Below are 27206 nucleotides of genomic sequence, written 5' to 3'. Positions count from 1 at the left end.
AAAAATCTAGGTTTACGTCTACAACTCCCAGCATGCCTTGGGCAGAAGGCTAGACTTATCAGCCTTTGGCAGCCATTGTGGTTCCTAAGGTCAGTCTCAAGCAGTCAACCCAATTCCACATAAAAGGAAACACCCACATAAATGGGCTGCATCCATTTGCGGTGCCTCCTCTCACCTGCCATGTGTGGTTTTAAAATCATAACTAGATACAACAGCATGACTTTGAGAGGCCAAACTCTAGACATGCTCAAAGGCACCCCATTCTGATACTGCTGTTTTCTCAGAAACTACAAGAAGTGTACACACAGCCTTCATCCTTAAGAGGGAGGGAGGAAAGGGAAGTACTCTGTGCATATCCAAAAATAGGCTCAACGAAGGGGGAAAGTACGTGGGCTGGCTCCTGATGGAGCACTTGTTGGGCAAGAAGTGCAGGCCGGGGCAGTCCTTGCAGGTCTTGGCTGGAGCTGGGCGTGCCCACTGACAGCCGCTTATTTCCCCTCCTTCACAATACTACTCCTCAATCTTCTATCGAAGAGCATCATCATCAATGAGAGGAGGGAAGCTCCTCTGAGAGGATGTGGGCACCTGTGGGCTGCCAAAGGCATGCTGGGAGGTGTGGTACTGGCACGTAAAGTGCCTGATTTTAAATAAAGCATGGGTTAGCAAATCAGGTTAGTATGTGCAAACCACGTCACTATCTCTCAGTCCTAATTCAGCTCCCTAATTTCCTGACATCTCGCTAACTAGATAATTATGCTAATTCCCCTTGGCATGTGACTGGCATGTGCAGGGTGGTTAACAAGCCACCATGGGTTATTAACAGCCCTGTGACTGTGCAAACTGACGCATTGTTTCAGGACTACCGCTGTCTCCTTGGCATCAGTGAAAAAGAAAGGTAGAGCTGGGTGCCATCAGCATAGTATGCAATCCAATCCCTAAGCTCAACAAGACTTCCCTAAGTGGATTCATGTAAATGCTGAAATGTATAGGGGACAAAATGGCACCCAGATGAACCCCATGGGCCAGTGGCCACAGGGCATAGCCATAGCCCAGCCTCTCCTCTGGGAACTTATTGTATCATTTGTTCTCTCTTTAGTCAGGGCTTTCTCAGAGCTAATGTCTTGTGTAAGACACATCAAAGCAGAAAACAGGTAGCCATCCATTAGAACAAAATTCACAAAGACAGTGAAATAATACACTGTGAACATAAGTTGTTCCAAATAAAGGTGGGCTTTTCATTGTCCCTGAGTGTTTTTTATTCACATCAGCTGAATAAAAATAAACCAGTTCCTTTATCACTTGACACCAGCTGGTTCCCTGATTCCAGGACTGCCATGCAAAATCAAATGAACAGCATGACAAAGGTTCAGTACAAATCATGTATCAATTCTTAGATAAAATAGCTGAGTGCATGGAAGGTTACCTTCCAAGGAAGAGGGCTGCAGAAGGGTGGGAGAGCCTGCAATATCTGTTTGCCTCATGAAAGAGAAACTCTCTATTGAGACTGCAAAGCCGACATTTTCCCTCATTACAACTGTCGGGAAAGTGGTGCCTGTACCCCTGCATGCTGTACAGAAAGAACATCAAAGGAGCAACAGCAGCAGCTTCTGTATGTTGCTCCTGTCTATTAAATAGGCAAGGATCTTTCATTCTCTTCCTTTTCCTCCCCACCCTCCCAAGATTCAGAACATCTTATTATTTATTTATTTATTTATTTATTTATTTATTTATTTATTTATTTATTTATATAGCACCATCAATGTACATGGTGCTGTACAGGTGAAATGATGGGCAACCTGGGAACGTCACTGGGACCACAATGTGCCCTCCCTAAACTTGTTGTCCCCAAGAGGAAACTTGCATTGATAGTTGAGCCAGACAGACATCCCTGCTCAGAGACTTCCCACACCTATTTAAAAAGCTCCATTCGTGTGTGAATAAGGCAATGTCTATGTAGGCATAGAGCAACTCTAGTCATCCAAAATGCATGAACTGCATCCTGGAATCATGGCAAGGATGAATGCAACACAGCCATAATTAAAAGTAAAGTCAGGGAAGGCTGTGTTTCAGCACTAGCAGCATGGTGGTAAAACAGCAAATGGTAGGGTATCTACACAATCTTCCATAAACGAAAAACTGGTGTGGCTTAAGTCCCAGTTGTCTAAATGGCTTAAGTCCCAGTTGTCTAAATGAATGGCTGTCCCTCTATCAAGCTACTAAACAACCAAGGAGGTTAAGGTGATAGATTTCAACAAAATTTTATAGTAAAATAGAAAGAAATGTACAATCAAGAGTACAGAGCACTTAAAATATACAGTACATACACATTAAAAATACAGTAAAAAAAGTGCTTCAGAAGCTTGATTGACTTGGCAATAAAAATACACTTTGAAGTTTGAGCGGGGTGCTTTTGCATTACTGGAAGAACCAGACTTTCCACATGCAAAAATACATCACTAAGATTGGGGGAAGAACCACAATCACAGCAGGACATAGTCGACATCATCTGAGTCCTTTGCATGCAATTCACCTCGACAGCAGACTATAACACTGGTGTGATGGAGCTTTCAGCCTTGCTCTCATCGCAACCATTTTTGAAGCAGGGAAGTTTGGCCTTTACCTGAGGCGTGAATTTACATTTTCTTTTTGGCATTGTGAATGTATTTCTGCAAAGTCTTTATTGAATTGTAAACCTGAACAGAATCTAAAATTCCCTACGTAAATGCTTTAAATAGAATAAGCAGACAGTACTATGCCTAAAACCTTCTGGTCTCTTTGTTTATCCAGAAAATTAAAAATGAGAAGGTTAATAAACTGAAGTCTTCTGAGGATTTAATATTTGTCATGTTGTTCCTAGCAATCAAGAACAGAGAAACAGGGAAATATGTTTTAAATGAAGACAACTATGTTCCAAACTCCAAAGTGTTTGTCAACATGGGTGTGGAATGGGAGTATCGGAATGACGATGATAGGGAAATGGTGCAAACGATGGGCCCGTTACGTAATGGAATCACCATTCTGGTAAGTCATTTGAAGATGAGAGTGTCTAGGTTACAATGAGTCATGCATACAGTATTTTATGGACTGCATCTGTTAAGACATCTGTTCTACAAATCGAGGGCATATTTAATTCTTTCTCCCTAACTCAACATGTCGCCACTTTCGGTTGTAATGGCTTCAGGGATGCATATCAAAAAACCTGCAAAGGAAGAATGTTGAATGACTGAGGGTGGGATGGTGCAAAGTAGATCAACAGGACAGCAATGGAGGAATGAAGTGTTTGCCAGGCAGATAATGCCTGGGGAAAGTCTGGGAAGTTACACAAACAAAGCCAGAGCGGGCCATTGCCAGCAAAGACCCAAAACCACCCTGGAAGTATTTATAGCCAGGTCAAATAAGTTGAAAACAACAGGATGCCTACAGAGAGGGGGGGGATTGATACTGGGACCTGGGAGGCAATAGCTGCCCTTCTTCCTCTGCCCAGAGAGGTTTGCTTGGTGCCTACCTTATTGTTTTTTGAGCACCAGGCAAAGACCTTTTTTAAAAAAAAATTCCCAGGATTGTTAGATGCAATTTTAATCTTGCTGATTGGTTTTTGTTGTTGCTGCTGCTGCTGATTTTGTGATTTTTCTTTCGTCCTTTTTGTATGTATGTTTTAATTGTGTTGTTATTTCTTACAAACCGCCGTGGGAATATGATTGACGAGTGGTACAAAACATACCCATAGTAAATAAATATTCCACAACGTTGGTTGGCTGATTGCAGGGAACACAAGTGACTAGGGATTCCCTGGTTCTAATCCTGGCCATCCGTATAATAAGCTCTGTCCATAACAAGAAAGGGGTGAATGGTTCACATGAGCATAGGCTCCAGTTCTCATTAAAAGTTGTACATATCACATTGGTGCACAACCCTGAGGGTCAATCCCACACCCAGACGAGGGCCAGATCTACACCAAGCAGGGTATGACACTTTGAAAACATTTTGAAAACTGTATATGTAGTGTGTCCCGGGCGATCCTGCTTGGGAGAAAAGATGCCCTTAATCTGCAAGATGTGTTTCATGTGTTGATATATAAGTCTATATTAATATTCACAGAACTAGTGATATATCGTCATGGAACATTACTAAATTAACTCTAAACCATTCCCAGTTTGATGTGTATATAAGTCATCATAAATTAGCATTAGTAATTTACTTAATGTTCTGATGCGAAACACTTGGGAGTAGATGTCATTGATATCAATAGAACTTACTCTCAAGAAAGTGCCTTAGGAGCTTTTGTTTAGGTGAATAAAAGTGTTAGGATCCAATCCTATGCATGTTTAGATTGAAAAAGTCCTACAACTCCCATCATGTCCCGACCAGCGATGTTTCTCCATCTAAACATGCATAGGATTGCACCCTTACTCTTCTATTTATTTTTATTTATTATATTAAAAGATTTGTACATCGCCTTTATCAAAAGATCTCAGGAACCACATGAGACCCCAAAATGATCATATATCAGAAAATATATTTAAAAAATACAAAAAAAGCAACCAAAAAAGCAAATTAAGGATGCAGTCCTATACACACTTTCTCCCTGATTGCAGGGTGACTTACTTTTGAGTAAACATGCATAGTGTTGCATTGTTAAACAAAGAGAGAGAAAATAACCGGATTATAAAATCTTTATCCAACTTATTGTTGTTTAAACCTGTTTTAAAATGCCTCTGTGATATTCAAAAAGTTCTTGCTAAAAATATGTGTATTATTTGTCTGTCTAGGCAATTTCTCATGGTAATGCCAAGATTACACTGACTTACAAATACATGATCCATGAAGATTCCTTAAACGTTGATAACAACAATGTTTTGGAAGATTCAGTAACATTTGAGTGGGCTTTGAAAAAATGGTCGCAATGCTCAAAACCCTGCGGAGGAGGTAAAGAAAGACTGTTAAACTGATGAATCCATAGACCTTTCTGGGTGACACTAGAACTGTAATTAATTATGTTCACACATGCACTTGATTACTCATTATTTAATAATTGACAATTGAATAAGAACATCAGAAGAGCCCTGCTGGATCAGACCAAGGGTCCATCTAGTCCAGCACTCTGTTCACACAGTGGCCAACCAGCTGTTGACCAGGGACCAACAAGCACGACATGGTGCAATAGCACCCTCTCACCCATGTTCCCCAGCAACCAGTGCACACTGGCTTACTGCCTTGGATACAGGAGGTAGCACATAGCCATCAGAACTAGTAGCCATTGATAGCCTTCTCCTCCAGAATGTGTGAAAGGACTTTACTGAAAAAGCACAGTGTTTGAGGTGATCATTTTATCTGTAGCATTAGATCTGTGATGACTCATCCACACAGTGCAATGCCTTTCGTTCTGCAGTCACCTGTGATGAATTTGCATTTGTTGAACCCAACCAAAGTGTAAAGATTCCTTTCAAATTACTCAACGTTCCCATCTTCAATTATATTGTAATAGGAAAAACTATGTGAATACTAAATGCGTGAAAAATTGGGACTAGAAAAAACACACACTACACAGGTTATTTATTGCTGCCCATTATTCATAACATATTGCACAACTAGAAAATGGATAGTAGATAAAATGTATTAGGACAGGTTCCATTCAGTAACTGACATAAAATAAATGAATGAGTGCTGATGAAATGCTGTAGTGTTAAAAAAAATGTGGCAGGGAATGTACATTGTTGGCCATTGTGAACTGGAGCAGGAAATAACTGCTAGCATGTGGTCTGTCCCAGCTGCTTCTGAAAAAAGTATGCATCAACACCAGGGCCTGTTCACTCACTTCCTAGCTTCCAGAATTCTGCATTTTGTGAGATTCAGAGTCAGGCTCAAGCACTCTTCCCTTGTTCTTTCCCAGACATGCCACATTCTGCCACCCTATCAGGTACACAGTTACAAGCACATGGCAAGATCTCACCTTTATGTCAGTGTGGGATCCCTGACCTGTGTGAGCACAGGATGCTGCCATCAGGTTCGGAGTCACAACACAGCTGGGATTAAGTGAAGGCGCTGGTTGTATGAGCCAACGCCTCCAATTTGTGCTGTTTTGACAGCTGTGGAAAGGGGCTGCCATTTTATAAAGTGGTGCTTCCACATGATCCCAGCCAGATTGCAAACCCACTAGTAACTTCACATACTCCCATGGATGATCTCACAAAGGGAAGAAGCTTCTGAGGCCTTAGCTAGATCTAAGGTTTATCTCGGGATTGTCCCGCAGTCATCCCTGTTCAAGTAAATTACACACACGGGATCCCAGGAGCAGGCAGGGATGACCCCGGGAAGATCCCGGGATAAACCTTAGGTCTAGCACAGACCTGAACCAGATCTTTGGAAAATAAAATTCACTTTTTTACCCTAGTTGAAAGTAGGTTTCAAGGCATTTCGAATACTGGGAGGTGGGGGAGGTAAATTTTGAATTACATGGAAGCACTTTAAAATGCTGAAGATAAAAGTAACCTATTTCTTAAGGTTCTCAATTTACAAAATATGGTTGCCGGAGGAAGACTGACCTCAAGATGGTTCATCGTAGTTACTGTGAGTCTATCGAAAAGCCGAAGCCTATTCGCAGAGTTTGCAATCTCCAGGAATGTTCCCAGCCAATGTAAGCATTTCTCTCTGCTAGAATAATTCATTGCTGTTGCATAATAATCAGCTGAAACTGAAGTGCTCTGAGCTAGCCTTAGATGACTTTGCCGTCATCCCCTCTCCTTCTGCCTGCTTTGGGTCTGGATTGCTCTATAGCCACAACTTTTAGAACCATTACCAAATCAGAAGTTATGCAATGATTTTCTGGAATTGCCAGAATTTAGCCTGTTGAAAAGGCCTTTCCTAAAAATAATGATTCCAAAATATATTTTGATGGGGGGGGGGGGGAATAATAATATTTTCAATTTACTGCAAGTATACCCTTGTATCTCAAGATAGTAATTAAAATAGAAATAGATGTGAAATGGATTTGTATGAATTGATTTTATGTCGTGTGAATTTTAAATACATAAAAATATTTATAGGCTGTTACTGAAGAAAATATCATACAACAGTCCTAATCCAAACACCAATAAAACTCGCAGCCTAGCTTTTAAAAATGTGGATTTGCTGGGTAGTGGATGAAAATAGGTCACAAAAAGTAACTTTATGTTTTTCCAGTTAGATTGATAGATATTAAAAGATAGATATTCATGCTCTGTTGTTTGAATTAGGAGGGATATAAATGGAAAGGGTAATTCTTTTGTCCCAATCCAGAGGGACAATTTAGGAGAGAATAAATAATTTAGGAGTGTATAGACAGGATTACCACTTGTTGGATTGAAAACAGCAAGCATAATTCCAGTGCATTTTCATCCATGTATTGAAAGGCATACTCAAGTGACAATGCAGCCCATCTGCACTTTGTTGCTCTGATTTGCAAGCACCTTCCTATGTGCATTTGAATTTGCATCCCCATCTATGTCTCATGTAACTGATCATGAAATTTCATTTATTTATTTATTTATTTATTTATTTATTTATTTATTTATTTAGAAAGGCAAACTGTTCATCCTGTAGCTTTGGGAGGGGGAGATTGCCCCATGATGTCATCCAACTCCTGGGAGATGCCCCAGGAGACAATCTGACTATGGAGACATCCAGTTTCCTACCCATGCTGTAGCTGGTAGAACACATACATCTCTAGTGCATAGGGTACACTGATCGAGGCCACTAATTTTTTGTTTGCTGGATTTAAATGTGAATACACAATTGAGTCCAGAAGTTAGGAAAGTTTGATATTTGCATTCTGAATTGCCACCCTCTATCTCAAGAAGCATTCTTTCTGCAATATCAGGGTTAGGTGTGAAGTTCCTTCTAACCCTATGAATAATTGTGAGCATACAATCCTGTAAGACATCCTTTCCCAACCTGGTGCCCTCCAGATGTTTGGGAGTACAACTCCCATCAACTGGAACCAGCATGAGCAATGGTTTGGATGATGGGAGTTGTGGTCCAAACATCTTGAGGGCAACAGGTTGGGGAAGGCTGCTGTAAAACTTTGAACTCCTTTTGCATATTGTGTATTGAATTTTGAAAAATACAACAGAGAGAGGTTAATATTCCATTCATTAAAATACCATGGCAAAGATATAGAAGTGCTTTAGCATTGTTCCTGAGAAAAATAGATATATTACTTTGAAAAGCTTTCTAAGGGCAGGACAAAAACTGCTTGGCTGTGGCTTTCACAATTTTTCATGTGGTTCTTAGTTGATGGCTGAATTGCTGGAAAATCTGTGGCAGCAAATTCATCTGTAAGAATTATGCTGCTTCTATGCCAGTGTCTGCTAACAACACTTGTTTTAGTGGTTTATCCCTCTGTTGGTTTCCACATGAATTATTTAGACCATTACAAATAGCTGTTGTTTGGAAAGCAGGAAGGAGATTCTTTTCTTGTAAATCCAACTGATTTGCAAAGAAAAGAAAAGAAACAGATTACTTTGGGAAGGACCTAACATAGAATAATTTAAGTTATGCTTAGGATATGAAATGAGATCTCACATCTATTGTGCTTATGTAATACTTATTGTGTATGGTTTCATAGATCTGGGTTTTGCTGCTGCTGCTGCTGTTGTTGTGAAGTGAAGCTGGCAAAATGGCTGAAACCATGTGTTGTATTCATGCTGCGTGTTAGAGTTTTTATTTTGGAAATGATTTATCAGAAATATGTATTTAAAGAAAGTTAATCTTGAAGATCTTTAACTAGAGGGAGGCCAACAGAATGCTTTCCATCCATCCAACTTCTAGCTTAAAAACTGTAATATGTTAAACAGAATCAGTAGGAATTCTAGCATAGAATACTTGTGTTATTTTCTTCAACTGTTGTAACACAAGAATTGGACAACATTAATAACTCGTATTTATAAGGAAGAATAAAAATAAATCCAGTGCCAGAAAATACATTTTTCAAACAACAACAACAACAACAACATTACAGGTTTAATTTATTTATTTATTTATTTATTTTATTACATTTATATACGGCCCCACAGCCGAAGCTCTCTGGGCGGTTTACAACATTAAAAATAGTAAACATTATTATTATTATTATTATTATTATTATTATTATTTATTTATTTATATAGCACCATCAATGTATTAAAAGTATACAATTTTTTTTTAAAAAAACATAAAAACAGTATAAAAACAGTACATGCCACAAAATGCCACAAGGGGGCATTTTTAGAGAAGTGCCATTAACTTTTGAGTTTCTTCCATTCCACCTTTAACCTCTAGGGGGGACAAGAGAATAACTATGCAGTAGGCATATACAAATACTTTACACCAATAACCCACACCAAAACTTACATCTGTGCCTCAGGTTACTATCAGAAAACATACTGTATATCCCATTTTTGATAAGCAAGTCTTAATACAATCACGTTTGTCCCAGTTCTTCAGAATGGAATGCACTGTGAACTATTTAGCATGTGTTTTTGTGCCTGCAATATCAGCCACAAAGAGCTGAAAAACAGGTAAATACATATCTTCAGAAAATGCTAGTGTTGGGCCAATCTACCTACCTGAGTTCTTAATATGTGTCCCCCATCAGTTGTGAAAAACTCCATACATGTGGAGTTTTCCTGGTGAATGTTTTTATATATTTTGAAGATTATTTACACATCTGTGAACACTACACAACTGACACAGTATGTGTGTAGCCTGAACATGATGCAAGATGTGGTGTAAAAAAAATGTCCTGAAACTGGTCATTTAAGAATTATCAATAAATAGATCATTTTTATATGGGTTAAGCATGTATAAATTTACTTGGCTGGACTGTTTTTCATTGAACCAGATGGGTTACAGGCGACTGGGAACCTTGCAGCAAAAGTTGTGGGAAAGCAGGATACCAGGTGCGTTCTGTCAAATGTATCCAGCCGCTGCATGACAACAGAAACCGCTCTGTTCATACCAAATATTGCAGCAGCAATCGTCCAGAGGGCAAGAGGACTTGCAACCGAGAGCTTTGCCCAGCTCAGTGGCGGATAGGACCCTGGTCAGAGGTAAGGAGGCATTTTCTGCATTCTTCACATTATATTGTAATTTGCCCATAGTAATAATAAGGTAGTGTCAGAACACTGCCATTCCTAATAGTGAAAGAGTATGAGAATTGTTTGGAAACCTTAATATTTCATATCTTAAGAAAATATGTTCCTATATATTTGAGTTTGGCTAGCATCCAGAATGTTAAGCCGTTGGGTCACAGGTAAGTAGTTCAGAATCCTTTGTGAATAGATCCAGTGCCACCTTTAACAATACCAACATCCAATGAAGCTTCTAAGACTCAGAATACTGGAAGTGCCTCCTTGGGCAAGAACTGGACCATGCAACCTGCCATTAAAGTCCATTACATGACTAGATTGCAAGACTGCATGAATGTTAATAGAACCAGGACATGAGATAGTTTCTAGAGTTAAAAATCAGTGCCATAGAAGCAGAAGCCAAGAACCAGAGCTGAAACTAAGGATGGAAGCACACATCAAGAGCTAGAACAGAAGATTAAAATATGTGCTTAGTTCAGATTATTATTATTATTATTATTATTATTATTATTATTATTATTATTATTTATTTATATAGCACCATCAATGTACATGGTGCTGTACAGAGTAAAACAGTAAATAGCAAGACTCTGCCGCATAGGCTTACATTCTAATAAAATCATAATGAAACAATAAGGAGGGGAAGAGAATGCAAACAGGCACAGGGTAGGGTAAGCAGGCACAGGGTAGGGTAAAACTAACAGTATAAAGTCTGCGCAACATCAAGTTTTAAAAGCTTTAGGAAAAAGGAGTACAGAAGCTGAAGAGGATAATAAATGATGACTAATCTGCAAGGCTGCAAGAAGGACCTCATCAACCAAGGAATCAGGGAAGCTATCTGGAACACTAAACACCCCTGCAGGCCTACATAGCCTGGAATAAACCAGCCAAAGGTCATTCATTACCAAATCAGGAGGCTTACCTTCTACAAAGTTCTGCAGATACCCTACCAAGTTTACTCAATTGCTATTAATGTCATAGCTATAACTATTTCAGGTAGGTAGGTGTACTAATCCAGAGAGCCTTGTGGGTTTCAAGGTACGTGCACATCATACACGTATGCATATGGATTATTTCTTAATTTCCATAGAGAGGGTAGGTCCACAGGCAAAAAAAAAAAAGTGTGGAAGGATTTATTTATTTATTTATTTATTTATTTATTACATTTTTATACCGCCCAATAGCCGAAGCTCTCTGGGCGGTTCACAAAAATTAAAACCACAGCAAAACACCCAACAGGTTAAAACACAATTACGAAATACAATATAAAAAGCGCAACCAGGATAAAACCACACAGCAAAGTTGATATAAGATTAAAATACAGAGTTAAAACAGTAAAATTTAAGTTAAAATTAAGTGTTAAAATACTGAGTGAATAAAAAGGTCTTCAGCTGGCGACGAAAGCAGTACAGTGTAGGCGCCAGGCGGACCTCTCTGGGGAGCTCGTTCCACAACCGGGGTGTGCGTGTGTATTTGATTACTCCATTGAAATCAATGAGGAAATCACTCCGTTTGTGGAAGGTCTCTGAGGACATTGGAGCTGCTACGCTTGAGAGAAGGAATACTGTTAAGCACTTCAGTAACGGTAAAGATTCCCTTATGGTTCAGAACTCCTGCTTATATTGAAGTAACAATGACAATGCACAGCAGTAACAATAAATAGATGCCTTCACAAAAATAATATTATAATGTGTTATATATCAGCAGTGTATTATATATCAGCAGCAAATAAATTTGAAAAAGAGAAGTTGAAACCAAATTTCTATTTCCTCTCCAGTGTTCTGTAACTTGTGGTAATGGTACGCAAGAGAGGCATGTCCTGTGCAGGACCAGAGAAAATGTTATTGGCTTTTGTAAAGAAGAAAAGCCAGAGACAATAAGGCTATGCAAACTACCTTTGTGTCCCAGTGAGTATTATCTGCTATTAAAAAATAATAAAAAAAAAAATTGTGCTGATGCAGCTGGGGGTGGGTGGGAAGGGATGCTTTGTGATATGTGAGACATCACTACAACTAAATTTGCGAGTGATTGCTAGTCTGGCTTGGCTCTTATTGCCGGCTTTACTCCTTTGTAGTCAGAACGGTCTGTCTCACACACCCAGTGTCTACAGCTTTACATCTGCTACATCTGGAAGTAAATATATGAATGGCACTGAAGGCAATGCTTTTAATTAATTGCTCTCCTTTGTCAATGAGCTATTTATCACCCAAAATGCTTTTTGAGAGCTTTGGCCATGGAAATTGGGCTTATGCAAGTTAAGCAAAGATGCTCAATGACTTTCCCTTTTTACTTTTCTCTACTCCTGTTTTTCCATTCTATGATATACTTGTTTCCTTGACAAGGAAATAAAATAATCTCTTCTGTTTGGCAGTCTTAGGACCACATATTACACAGGAATAATGCTAGGTTTGCCACCACTGCTATGCTGCCTAGGGAGCTACAGACAATTCTGGCTCTCTGGTGAACACTCTCCTCATGGACTACTATACATGTCTCAAACACATAGATATACACATTAAAAACTATAGAGTTTTAACTAACTGTTATGTGTGAAGAAATACTAAAGAGGTGGGAAGCTTGTATAAAAAAGTTTGCTTTGTCCTTTCTGGAGGCATTTCACCAGATGATGAAATTGATGAGAGGTGCCCAAACTGCTGATTTTTTTAAAAAACTAAGGCCATAGCTAGATGGGGTGATATCCCGGGGCGATCCCCGGGATCATCTCTGTGTGTCCACATGATGCACATGGTATCCCGGGAGCAGGGAGGGATATTCCCTCCCTTTCTCCAGGATATGGCCCTACCCTTTCAGCCCGCTTCTTCCGTGGTCTCCCGAGACCACGAAACGTGTGGGCGGGCATTGCGGTTTGTCTCAGCTCCTCACGGTTACTTGCAAGGAGCTGGGAACCACGTACAGGGTGCAGAGCTCCTCCATCGGGGTGGGGGTGGGAGCGGGGAAATTAATTTTTTAAAAAAACCAACAACACTTGCCTTTGAGTGCACGAGCGCTCTTGCGCTCCTTCTGTTTCTTCAAAAAAAAACAAAAGGCGAGCACAACGTCCCGTTCGTCTGAGGCCATCGTGCGCCTGTGCCGCATGTAAACAGAACGGGAGATTTCAGAACATAGGTCTAGCTGAGGCCAAAGAGTATAGTGCTATTTTTCTAAAGTAGCAGTGGCTTTTTAAAAGAGCTATGATTAGAATGGTAGCTATTAATTCTGTTAACTCGACTGAAGATTTTAAATGGTGCATTAAGAAGATACAAATGTGCGTATATTTTTCTTCTTGCCACTCACTATGCCTTTTCTCTTTCAGAAAATTCATCAGATACATCAAAGAAAACTTACATGATACAATGGCTGTCAAGACCGGACCCAGATTATCCTATCCAGAAAATATCTTCAAGTAAAAGACCAATTTATAACTCTGCCTTTGCTCTTAACTGCATGCCACATCAAATGTGGACTTTGCCTTCTGCTCTATTCTTCTTCCTATATGGAAAATTTCCTTGAGTCTGCCAAGTTATCTTGGGCTGAATCTTTTTCCCCCTATACTGGGCCTTGGTGCACAGTGTCTTTCTTCTCTGGAGATTGAGTAGCGCTACAGTGGAGATCATGAAGGTGTTGGATGTGTGAAGTAGGATATCTACAGTGTGTTGCAAGTCCTCCAAAAAGGTGAACTGGTATCAGTTTACTTGTTGATTGGTGATGGTGAAAAAAGGCTCTTAACTGGCTCATGATTTCAGTTTGCTGGTGAAACTGAGAACTTATTGTGAATGTGATCACATCACAATAATGACACCTTGTAGTGCTAAAGTTCTCCTTTTTGTCTAAAGTTCCTCTAGCTCACAACAGGTTAGCTTCAGTGTTTCTGCAGGGTAGTCAAACAAAATGAAAGCACTCATTCCATCTTTCTTTACAGTCTCATTGCTTTGAAACTCATGCTTCACGATTTTTTAATTCCTGGCTTTAAAATTTTGTGTTTGTTCGATGAAAAACCTTATGACTACAGGTGGATGAGGCTCTAGTCCCATCAAACGCTGCTACTGTACTATGCTTTTATTGTAGCTCCTTAACCTATATTTATTTCTTTTCAAAACCAGCAAGAGTTTCTTCACACAATTTTGCCAGAATGTTCCTTAAGTTTTCTTTCTTTCTAAAAAATAGCAAACAGAAAACAATACGGCAAAAACATGTGTTCTATGCTACAAGTTGTGGTGTGCAGTATTTTAATATCATTGAGACAATATGACATTGTCATACTGTGCAATGTCAAAAGTTGCTCAATAGTGAACTCTTTATACGTCATTGCATCCATCAGTCTTTTTTCACCATTTGCATGTTTGACTTGACTGGTTCAGTTGTGTGTGGGTGGGTGGGTGCGTGTGTATGTGTGTGATATATAAATGTGTGTCAACTGGCAAACATAACAGTGTGAACAACTACAGAATTACCTCAATTGTTATTGCTTTGTTTCATTTTGCTTAGGGAGAAAGAAACGACATTTAGAAAAATGCCTTAAACTTTAATTGCATTGGCATTAACCACCAGTTACAGCTTTAAATATAAACAGTACACTAGTATCATGAATTGATATATTCATGTACAGTGTTTTTACTTGAATGATAAAACACAGGAAGGAAGTTTGCACAGTCCGTATATGAGAAGGGAAAAGGTCATTATCAAACTGGAGGAAAGGTCCATTACCAAATTTATCCTGTTTAATTGTAATTTGTTGCTTCAACATCTGTTTGTGTTGAAGATTATAACTGACTAACCATGAAGCCACTTATATAACATGAAATAAGAGAAGCCTATTGCTTGCTTCCATTCTCCACCAAATTGTATCCCTTAGGAAGATGGCCCTGTAGATCTTTAACAATGTAGCACTTCAAAATTGTCATTATCATGTGATCACATATTTAAATTTTGCTGTTACTATAATGATTTCCTGCTGCAACATGTTAGTAATTATACATGACAACATAAAAGGCAAAGACACGTTATCTGGCACTAAATACTGTTATGTAAAATAATTGGTGTTTAACTGTTATCAATTTATTCATGACTGTTACCTTTAAATAGACAACTGTTAAGTGATGTTTCAAAATCTTGGTGGCTATAGAGAATGGTGCAATAAGGTATCTGGGCATTGTGCACTAGATCTATATGCACTTTGGTTTATCAGGGATATTTTATTAATGTTTTGTATGTATTTAGCATAATATTAAAGATGTGCCAATTCAGTTTGCTGTTCAATATTTTTTATGAGGCCAGTTGAAATGTGTACCAAAGTGACTGTGCAAATTACTATTTTTTTCTTACTGCTGAGTTGAAGACATTCTTACAGTCTGTCATGCATACTGCAAAATAAAATAAGATGAAAGTTCAGCAGGTCTGGCGGTTTTGCTTCAGGAAAACAACATAAATTTATTCTGATATGAAGTTACAAGTTTTAGAGAAACAACAGATAATTTTGTGCACCTTAAAGGTGAACACGTTTATATTTTATACATGTCTACTCAGAATTAAGCTCCACTGAGTTCAGTTGGACTTACTCCCAGATAGGTGTGTATAGGATTGCACTATTATTATCGCATATGTTTTTGTGGATACAAAAGCTACAAAAGCTTATTCCAAAATAAATCTGCTAGCCTTCAAGGTCCCACAAGGCTGTTCGTTGCTTTTGCTGTAACAGACTAACATGCCTGTGCTTCTAGAATCTGTCACTATGGAAGGATTAGAAGATTTCTTTATTTAAAACATAATTATGAATGGGGCATTTTTAACAAGAGTCAATTTCACTTGACTGTATTTGATTGACATATTTTGAGGGCTGTTGTCATTTGACTGCTGAAAAATAAGGCATTTTTCTAAAGATGCTTCAAATTCTTATGTTGAACAGCCAAAAATGTTCTTAGTTTAAGCAATAGTTTGAAAAATATGTACCAAATATATGTCATGACTTAGCCTCCTTATAAATCTATATATTCTAATCCTATAAAAAAAAATTAGATTCATGAGGCTTTATTTTATTTTGAAAAAAAGTACCCATGTTATCCCTCGCTTTAGAATATTTTAGGGAAGTTCTTAGATTGCATAATGAATTGATAAGTTAACATAAAAGATACACACACACACACACACACACACTCCTAAAATGGATTGGTGGCTAATTTACAAATATTTTCTACCTTTGTCAATCAATGCTATTTTTTCCAGAAATATTAGATTATGCTAGACTGATATGTTTGCCAATTAAACACTCATGAGCAATGTTTGCTCATGCCCTATTTTATTTAAGTAGCGGATGAGTGAAGCGACATCATGTATCCTTTCTAAAATCAATGAGTGCTTTTGAATTTTATCAGGTGATGCTATATGTTGCAATGTGGTTGAAAGCCTGACACCACTAACGCTCATGCTGTCATATCTGCCCATAGTCCTGTTCTAATAGCCTTGTAAGACTGTCATAAAGTCATGGTCGGCTGCACCTTTCCTAAGAATGCTTGAAAACATGCATTTGAAACTTCATGAGGGCAACAACTGCTGGGACGGGGATTTGGAGAAGAGAAATGACAGCTGGGGAAATGGCTAATCCCTCCCTCACACACAGGACCCAGTGCTCCTGTTCTCCAATTGCCTACAGTGGAGGAAGCTTTCGCTTTTGAGCTACTGTTACACATGTTTGCATGTGATATATATTCAGAGCCTTAGAGAGGCTCCACACTTTACTTAGCAAGGATGTTTGCCATGTGAATGTTTTACACTTGTGGCACAAAATCCATGTGGCACGCTCCTAAGGGTAGTATCCACTGGGAAGTTCGCCTGTGAAAGCTTCATATAAATGAGCAAGATCCTCATCTATGGCTCCCATTGCCTTAAGTGGAATGTGCACTGGAAAATTTCTCAGCAGTTTGTACCCCATGAGTAAAATTTATCTTTCACTTAACAGTCCAACTCTGTTTCCTAATGCAACAGGGTGTTTCCAGCAATGAAGGGTGAATGACAGGCATCCATTTTTGAACTGTATATGTACATGTAGCTGGGAGCCTGGATTGGACCTCAATGCCTATTTCTCATGTTTACAAGGGTGTTTAAGGACACCTGTCTGCTGTTCATGCTTTATATGATTGGTGAAGGAAACCCTGATATTACACCAATATATCTACAGCAAACATGACTGCTGTATAAGGTGTGGAGCTCCTAAATAGCTAAAACAAAATGGCAAGGATAGGATTGGACTATAAGACCATTTTCTTAGTAAACTATTGAAAAACAGAAGAAGATAGACAAGTTGCAGACAGATGTAGAATGAATTAAATGAAATATTTGAAGTGTGGATGTGCACATCCAATTTAATGTCATTGCCAGATTGCAATAATACAGATGCTTTACTTCCCTTACAATTAGGACTCATGCTTAACATAACTGATAGTTGGATTCAAGCAACAAGCAATAGGTTTCCCAGTGCTGCATGCAGCTTTGACTCTCCCAAACTCAATAGTAATCCGAAGTTTTGAGTTAACTTCTCCTTTCCTTGGCACATTCTTCCTAAGAATAGTTGATATGTGCATGTGTATGTGATTTTCTTTTAAAGTTTTTCATAGGACTGTCAGACCCCCCGATCCGATCCGGATCCCAATCTGCTACTTTCGGATCGGGTCTGCTCTGAATCGCTCCACCTCCACTCCACTGTGGAGATCCAGATCCAGATCAGAGCTCCGCTTCCCCCCCCCCATAGACTTGTACTGCAACGGTGAAATGCCTATAACTTTTTTAGTTTTCAAGTTAGAAACATCAGAATGGGCACCATGATAGCTTGTAAATAGATCCTTATTCATGCCCATTTTGAAGGAAATCAGATCATTTTTGGGGAATTTTTAAAAATATTTTCCCTGGGCACCATGAGAGCTTCCACATAGGACCTTAGGCAAGGCCACTTTGAAGGAAATCAGATCATGCTGTGTGGGAGGGAGAGAAAACCCTGAAAATTAGGCAGAGGCATCTTCTGTGAGTGGAGCTCCTCCTTGCATAGAAGATGGATTCTTGTTCCAAGCCATTCTATTTTGAAGGAATGTTTATGCACATCCATGTTTTTAGATAAGTGCACAAATGTAATGCGGCAGAATAACTTACATTTCTGTTTGCCAAGGAAGAATTGCACTCTGTGAGATTGCCACAGGTTTTACGTAAACATTCAGTTCCTCTGGAAAATGAATTCAAGTGTTATCCTTTCTTGCATGCATCTTTTAACATGGATGTGCAATGTAAGAAGAGAGACCCTCAGATGTGGATTCATACTTCATCTAAATAAAAGGAAAATGTCCATTGCACTTTTGCAACTTCTTTTGCTTTGCTTCAATTTGAAATTAGAACTTGACCTAGTACATTTGCTATGATGTATTGTATCTCTTCAGTTACTTAGCAAGGGAAGTATTTGATTCACACTTACTAATGCAGATTAGCCATGATATGGCTAATATGCTACATTAATGTAGCATACTCAAATTACTCAATGTCAATTACTGTGGATTTCAGACTTTATGAATTGAAGACAATAGAAAGCTCAAATTGGCTTTATCTGCACTAAACAAAATTCTTATTCATGCTAAGCTTCCTTCAGTTTTCTTCACAAGAGTTTATATGAGTGGTTTTAATGTTATGGGTATTTCAATCTAATTGTAGACTATCCCATATGGACTGAGATTACTATGTTATAAAATTGCTTTGCTTCTTGCATTTAACAAGTTCCTTTTATTCTAATGACACAATGAACAAGGTGTGGAGGAATTGAAGGCTACTAAGTAGAGCCTAAGTGATTTATAGAAGCACAGTGGCCTGAATGATATATAAGGTTTATAGTTGCAGTTAGGCTGAAAATAATTTGAGGCTAGATGGACTTGCTCATTCCCCTGATGCAAAATCGTCCATGCTTTGCACCTAAAACTCCATATTGTTTATTTATATAATATAATGACAGAAGTGGAACATGGGAGCCTTAAGGTATGTATCTGTAGGAAAACGTGTCCAGTTTGTTTTTAATATGCCAGGTTATGTTCATAACAGATCATATATAAAATAGCAATCTCATTTCTCATACCACCAGTCCTTATATAGCTGAAATGGCATCTTGAGCACAAAATATTTAGGGAAAAACCCATAAGTGTGTTGGACGACGACAACCCAAAAACAGCCCAATCAAGATTAAGCATGCTCAATGGCCACAGAATGCTGACTGAGAAAACCAGGTGGGAGGGAAAACTGAACGGAGTATCTGGAATAGGGGCATGCCACACTGCAACATCTGTTGCATGTCCTGCTTATTATTTACAACATATCGCTGGAATAATAAAGGGTTTTTTAGTATAATTTTTTTTCAGATATATTTGACATATTTTCTTTGACAATGGATCAGAGTTCAAATTTTTCATTATTGTCCACTCATTTATGCCACAATGCCCATGTTAAAATATTTGAATGTGAAGGACAAACAGTAATTGCCTTTATGGACATATTACCAAGTATGCTAGCTAGTGTGCAATCCTTTATTGGGTGCCAATGTACTCGTGTAAAAGTAACTCTTCTTGTGAACAGATTAACAACAAGCTTGCAATCAACACTCTTTAAGAGTTCTCTGAGAACCATGACTATTTCAGTCCATGGCTAAGACACACCAGATTGTACTAGACAACAATATATCTTTGAACTCCTCGACTTAGTTGATCAGCTGGGTGAACTAAAGCTGTCTAATTAGGATTCGTGTTTCAATGTTATGGATATCATGTGAGAAGACATTGGAAAGACTTCCATGCAGTGACGAATCCATTCAACACATGTAATGTGTGAAAGATGCTCACTACATGAATGATTTGGATCTCATAGAGTTTCCACATTCAGTGGCAGCTGCTGTCATGAGTGTATGCATTATGGTGTTCCATATAGTGAGTGGCTCTCAAAGACATGAATGGAGCCACTGTCTCACCAAAACAGTTCCAGTAGTATCCTACATAACGATAATATGTGAGTTTGAAGCCAAGGAGCCTTGAGCTCACATGATTCAGGAATTATGATGCTTTGTCGCCGTATCCTGTAAAAGTTGGAACAGTATGTAAAATTTTGATTTGAATTTCATTATCATTCCAAGAAGTGTGACATGGCTTCAATTAAGGGCCTATATTGTGTCTCATATTATTGTATTCAAGAGGCTCTAAGTCCAAGTTTTCTTGATTCTGTCTTTAGCTTATAACATACACATAATTCTATTTTTCTCTTCCAGCAGAACATTGCCAAGGAGACAAGTCAATGTTTTGTCGCATGGAAGTTCTCTATCGGTACTGTGCAATTCCTGGTTACAATAAACTGTGTTGCAGTTCTTGTAGTAAGTACAGTAACAAAACAGGAAGTAACTCAACAAGATCCAACCAAAGTAAAGTTAATGATATTGAAGAGGATATCACTCCCATACTTACAACACCTGTTGAAGTTCATATCCCACATACTACTTCAGGTCCACCATTGGTTTCCAAGGCAAACATCACCAGTTCCAATGCAACTGTAGATCGGCCGGAAGGTAACACAGTGGATGTTCCATATAAAATTCATGGGTTGGAGAATGAAGTACCACAGCACAACATTATCTTGAGGAGGAGACCACCTTATGAAAGGACAAAGAACCAAAGAATTCAGGAGCTGATTGCTGAAAAAAGGAAAAGAGAGATGCTCAGGAAATTACACTAAAATGGAAATTTAACAACAGTTTTTCCCCCCCTCTCTTATAGAGATGTTACCAATATCGCAATAATGTTCATGTCGCCATAGAGACTAAATACAAATAGTGGTGCTGTGGCAGAAATGCCAACTGCTATAGCCTGCAAAAATGGAAATGTAAGGTTATTTAATTAAGGTTAATATAAATATTGTAATAACGGCTAGGGTTACAAGTTGCTACAGAAACTAGTGCAATATCCTCATAAGTTTCAGTGCTATGTAGCAGTGCTACTTGGCCAAGGTCAACTGGGTTATTATTTTTTGTGGGCTCTCTTGTTCCCTCAGTGTGTATGCTTGAGTCCAATGGGATGTTCCTGGGATACACTCAATATAATCGACAAGAGGTTCTAGTAGCTTAATCCAAAATCCTCAGTAATGTTTGGTGGCTTATAGTACAGCCAATAGAGCCTCTGCTTCAAGGAATCATATGTCTGTTATTTTTAAAACACTCAAGTCCTAAATACACTTCTTTGTAAATAAGTCGTTTTGGTGAAACTTATTTCAAAGGCAGTGTGTCTGAAGAAATCCAGTGTGCCAATCACACCGTTCTTTCCATTGAATTCAATGGTGCTACCCCCATACTCAGGCAGTAACAGAATTCCACCTCAATATCAAGGAATTAATTTAGACCCTCTTTCAGGGATCAAGCACAAGTATGTGCTTTGTGTTAACCACTTGAAAAACAAAGTTTATATTTGATGATGCTACTTCAAAATCCAGCTAGGGAGGCAGTGTCCTTCAGGGGTGGTATAAGAGAGACCAAAACAAAAAACAAAACAAAAACCATCACCCCTCATTATGCTACTATATACAAGCCAGATCATAGTAGCTTTTAACATTATCATTCTTGAGAAGAAAAAGTTTACACACAAGTCTTGGAGATTGCTCCTCTAAAAGGCATCACACTATCTTCTTCCTTTTCATCATGCTTCAGAGACAACACAATCATAACATTCATGAATATACTTGCCCATCAGCTTCAGGTAGACAAATTTTAACAACTAATTCTAAAATAAAAGCTCCTGTTTATAAACATCAGCTTGCATGTGTGTGTGTGTGTGTGTGTGTGTGTGTATTCTCCCACAAATCAGATAATATCATTATTGGAAAATTTTCAAAATTAAAAATAATATACCAACTCACTGGATTGACTGCCCAAAGCACCCCCAATTTCAATATTTTGTTTGTATTCAGATATCTGCATTTCACAGTCTTAAATGCTTGCAATGCAAATATTCAGTGTTTGGATACTGTAAATAATTTCCTCCCAATTTTAGTTCACATTCTGGGTAATTTAGATGATTGGATTTCCCTCTTGTTTCAGTTGGTGCTTTTTTGTGAAGAAAATGTTGTTTTCATTTATTACATTTTCTACAGTGCAATGTTATGTCATTTTGGTAGTCAACAATGTGTATTATCAACAATTAATTAGGACAGCTGTATGGTAGCATAAGCAAACACATGTCATTATGGATATATATGTATACACAATACTGAATCTGCTTAGATTTTAGCATTGTATAGTTTGAGAGCCCTTTGAGTACTGGTTTTATTGCACACAGCACTTTCTGAAAGCTTGCCTGGATGTAAGCAGTGTCATAGTTTGTTGCTACAGCTGGATCCTAACCATATTTGCTCACAAGTAAGCCCCACCAATGGGACTTACTTGTGAGTAAACAGCCCCAGCAGTGGGACTTCCTTCTTAGTAAATGTGTTTGGGATTTACAGCTTGGTCGTCAAACATGATGAAATTCAAAATTATCCATCTTCATTAATGAGTAAATATAGATTTAAAGCTTGAGCCAAGTATGAAAACAATTAAAGCTTTCCTCTCATTTTAAATTGATAATGGTAATAGATCAGATGTTTAGGTATAGCTGCTATTTTAACTACATATCTGGCAGCTGCTGGGAAAACCACTGAGCACAGGCATAGGTGAGGCTTTCCATGGACAGAACAGCCAATGAATGTCTCTGTGTTTTGTTTTGTTTTGAAAACAAAAAACGTTCTGCTCTGCCTACCAGTTTCATCAGAGCTAACTTGCCTAAGACATGAGTGTTTTGCAGTAAAGTTCTTGATACGGTTGTTGCCCTCAACAGATTTCAATGGCAATTTATTAAGCAATCCATGGTTTGTTGCACACCTTATAATTGCTATACAAGAACTAACTTTATAGACTGTCTTGTTTTACTGATGGTACATAAGCTGCTCAGAGAGCCTTTTTGACTGAGGAGTGTGATAAAAAAAATACCTTAAATTAATAAATTTGTTCAAGCTCAGCCAGATCCAATGAGACTAACTTGGTATCAGATAATTAATTAACTATGTCATTTTTTAATATCCACTAGAAATAGAATTTGGCATGCTGCAATAATCATGGCATACAATATAGGATTGACTTCACATTTGATAAATATGGCTTCCCTTATAATATTTATTTGTTCTGATCCAGTTCTAGTCATGTGATGCAACAATTTCTGGTGTTGGATGTGTATTCCATTATATATCAAAAGATACATCCAGCCATTTGAATGGTGATCATAGCTGCTTATGCATAAGCCTTTTTCTGTACATAGATCATAGATAGATCTTAACGCTGGATTGAGATGATTATCCAGTGAATGAAAATGGTAAAATTCAAATGTACACTGATATCATAGCAGAACCTATGAGAATATGCAGTAAAATGCATATTCTCCAGACCTTAGGCCTAGCCATCTCAAACTGTCAATCTCATCTGAAAGACATGAATTTGCTTCTTTCCTGCAATACAGTGTAATTATTATTATCTCATTCAGTCTTTGTCCCTCACGTAATCTTAGATCAATGCTTTCTCTTAACGTCAATCTTATTTAGAGGGAGATGCCTGTTAGTGTCATCTGGGTGCTTTTCAGTGAAAAGCTTCCTTTATTAATTTTGGTATCATTTGGAAATTACTTTCTTTCCCCCTCAAAAATGTGTGATAAGACATATACAAAGATTGTCTTCCATTCACTAAATAGCTGGCATATTAATCTGAAATACATGCAGAAATACATCCATCGTGAAAGCCAATTAACTGCATTGGAAATACCCAATGATATATGCAATCACATTTTTTAGTCATTATGAACATGTGCTTGACATGGAAAGACATTGCTATGAAACCTGAAAACACAGCTTTCAACCTCTCCTTGGCTACATTGCACACATTTAAAATATATTCAGGATTTATACAGTGAAAAGAGTTTTGAAAACAAAAATAGAGTTTGAAGTTACATTGCTACTTTAATTTTAATATTGGCACTGCCACCAACAGAATACTTTGTAGCAAAATATTGAGCAATAGCTTCATAGAAATGAGGACAATTTTATTTTGTTTCAATAAAATGAGAGTAGTGCTTTTTGGACTACAGCTACAGGCCATGATTTGAGACATGTATGGATAGCTCCATATGTGCAGTGGGACTTTCCCCACCTTCAAGGGGAGCCTGACTGGCAGTATGCAATGTACATAGGAGATTTTTATTACACAGGAAGTCCTCCATGGAAGGTGCAAGCTCTTTCATATGGACCTGTGGCCTTCATTAATTTGGGGGTAGAAAGAGAAATATTCATTAAAGTAGCACTACTACATGATGGATGCCCTTTTACGCAACAATGGTTTCCCTATAATCTTGCTATGGTGAAGAGCAGAGTGTTATCCTAAATAAACTTGCAGTCCGTTATTTCATTTCTTATCTAAAGTTTCCCCATCCCATTTCTTATGTTTCTGGCTCCATTTCACTTGTTCTCTGTTGGTCTAGAGCAGGACCGGCCCTACCATTAGGCAGGATGAGGCAGTCACCTCAGGCGGCAGATGCTGGAAAGCAGCAGCAAGGTGTTCAAGGAGAAGACTGTGTGCCTTGCAGCCTACTCTGCACCCCCTAAGTTAGCCAGCTGCCTCTAAGTTCAGTGGAGAACGTTGCCCTGTCCTTAGTATTGAAAACAGAGATATCTGCCAGTCCTGTTTGCTTTTGTACATGTAATGGGACGGGGCACCACTTTGTCCTTTACCTCAAGCAGCAAATTGTCTTGTGTCAGTCCTGTTCCAAAGGGCAGGACTAGAACCAATGGGTGGAAATTGCAGGTTTCTGCTATTAGACAATGGAGCAGACTGTCTTGAGACATAGTGGGCTCTCCACTAGAAGTATTTAAGCAGAGGCTAGATGGATCTGTCAGGGATACTGCAGCTACATTCTGCATTGTAGCTCCTGCACTGAGCAGGGGGCAGGACTGGATGACCTCCAATGTACCTTCCATCTCTAAAATCCAATATTTGTACAAATCTACATTCTGCTCCTGGAACTGATTTACTTAGGTTGTCATAGCACCACGACTCTCCATGATGCTGCAGTAGAAGGTGACCTTGCTCATTTTTTCTGTCAGGGTTTCTCTGCCTTTCAGAGTTGCATGGTAGAACTGTGACAAGTGCACCTTTTCTCATCACTGCATCTCTGTGATGTGAAAAGCTGCAGCTGTTACATTCCTTCCTGTTGTCCTGCCTTTAAAGATATGAGAGACCGCCCAGAAAGAAATGTTTGTAATTGTATATGATGCCTACCAACCACCTATTAACATTTAAGCACAGCTCCTGCTAAATGACTAGAAATGACAAGAGTTCCTGTAGCTGGAAGATTAAAATGCAAGTTTATTGGGGTTTTCCTGTGAAACACACAGTTAATCTTCATCTTCACCTCTTCCCCACTTCACCATCTCTGAACAGAGAGCTTTATCCTGACCAACCAAACCCCGTTCTATGAGCTGTTTACTAGTTACTTTTCATACACAAGTGACTGTTGCCTCTCATGAGCCAATATGCTGACAGTATAAGTGAAGGATAACTGCTTAGCAATTAATATGCCTGAACATACATACTGGAAATGGAATCAACTGTCTGATACCTGACTTAGATTGCTTCTTGATTGCTTTTGTTCTGGAATAACTGCAATGCTTATTGTTCTCTGAAACTTAAACAAATGGTTTGCTTATTGTATTGTGAAGCATGCAATGCCTTCCTTTTCATTGTGCAACTCTCTATACATTGCTATATTAGGCAGTATCCTGTTTACTTTTTTCTTTAATGTATAGCTATGTCTGTGGTACAACACGACAGATTTTCTCACAGGCATGCCTGATTCCTGTCACAACCCACAGATGAAAGATTGTCCTTGCTCTATCAAGGAATCCTAATTTTAAATACAGTTTTGATTCCGAAAACAGTTGTATAAATGAATAATCCAATTAGAATTGCCATTTCTCTCTCTCTCAACAGTTTCTGCTTCTATGCCTTTAATAACAGCTCAGTCTGTAAACATGAGCAGAAACAACCACCACAAAGAGTCTTGTGGCACCTTAAAGATTAACAAATTTATTATGGCATGAATTTTCGTGGACTGCCCTTGACAGTGAACACTTCAGTGGCTAATTCCCACATCTCAAGCTGCAGTTCAAGAATATGAGCAGGCCAGGGTATGGTCAGTGGAAACCCTTATGTCCAACTGCCCCAGTATGCACATTTCATCCAAATTATTGCTGTCCCTGATATTTTCTCTATTTCTGTGGCAATCTGAAAAAGAAAAGCCCTGCAGCAGCTGTATTACCTTTGGAACCACATTGTTTTCATTTCATCCCTTAGGATCACAGCTCTGGCAACACTGGTCCACATACAAGAGTATTAAGACTAAGTTTTTATTTCACTGTGGAACTTCATCTACCTTCTATTGAATAGCTGAGCACATTATCACATTAATACACATTAATTGTATCACATTAGTGCCTCATAGCATGATCATCCAGCACATGAAGGCTACTTGAAAATCTTTGCATACTGGCTCCTTGTTTGAGGCTAGTCAAACACATACATGGCTATATGCCAATGTGGTGTAGTGGCTAAACTGGGACTTGGGAGATCTGGGTTCTAGTCTCTACTCAGCCATGGAAACCCACAGGGTGACTTTGGGCCAGTCACAAACTCTCAGCCCAACCTACCTCACAGGGTTGTTGTTGTGAGGATAAAATGGAGAGGAGGATGTACACCACCTTGGGTTCCTTGGAAGGGGAAAAGGCGGGATATAAATGCAATAATAAATAAATATATGCAAGATTCTACTTTCAACATGCATTAGGAAATGCTAGAAAAAGTCTGTTTGTAGTCAGACAAAAGCTGGATCCAGCCAGTGGTAGTGGGCGCATGTTACAAATTGCCCAAGGGAAAGAAGTCTGCATGTGAAATACTTTTAAGCACTTTCTAATAACTAACGTATACCTAACATTTATGTGAAAGGCCCTTAGAATGTCTTATATGAAATATCTCTA

At 38.6% G+C, this 27206-nt stretch overlaps 1 protein-coding gene across 1 annotated transcript in view; it reads left to right on the top strand.

The window, feature by feature from the left end:
* Nucleotides 1-26618, top strand: part of ADAMTS2 (ADAM metallopeptidase with thrombospondin type 1 motif 2) — a 285605-nt gene extending 258987 nt beyond the window's left edge. Inside the window, exons 16-22 of the mRNA XM_063120825.1 lie at nucleotides 2858-3021; nucleotides 4770-4926; nucleotides 6502-6634; nucleotides 9857-10064; nucleotides 11881-12010; nucleotides 13417-13506; nucleotides 20380-26618. Of these exons, the coding sequence (XP_062976895.1) occupies nucleotides 2858-3021; nucleotides 4770-4926; nucleotides 6502-6634; nucleotides 9857-10064; nucleotides 11881-12010; nucleotides 13417-13506; nucleotides 20380-20840 (1343 nt within the window). The 3' untranslated portion in view covers nucleotides 20841-26618. The remainder of the gene's footprint in view (nucleotides 1-2857; nucleotides 3022-4769; nucleotides 4927-6501; nucleotides 6635-9856; nucleotides 10065-11880; nucleotides 12011-13416; nucleotides 13507-20379) is intronic.
* The last annotated feature ends 588 nt before the right edge of the window (nucleotides 26619-27206 follow it).

The sequence above is a fragment of the Elgaria multicarinata genome, chromosome 3 (genome assembly GCF_023053635.1).
Source record: "Elgaria multicarinata webbii isolate HBS135686 ecotype San Diego chromosome 3, rElgMul1.1.pri, whole genome shotgun sequence".
Taxonomy (NCBI): domain Eukaryota; kingdom Metazoa; phylum Chordata; class Lepidosauria; order Squamata; family Anguidae; genus Elgaria; species Elgaria multicarinata.
This window is presented reverse-complemented; position numbering and strand designations above follow the sequence as displayed.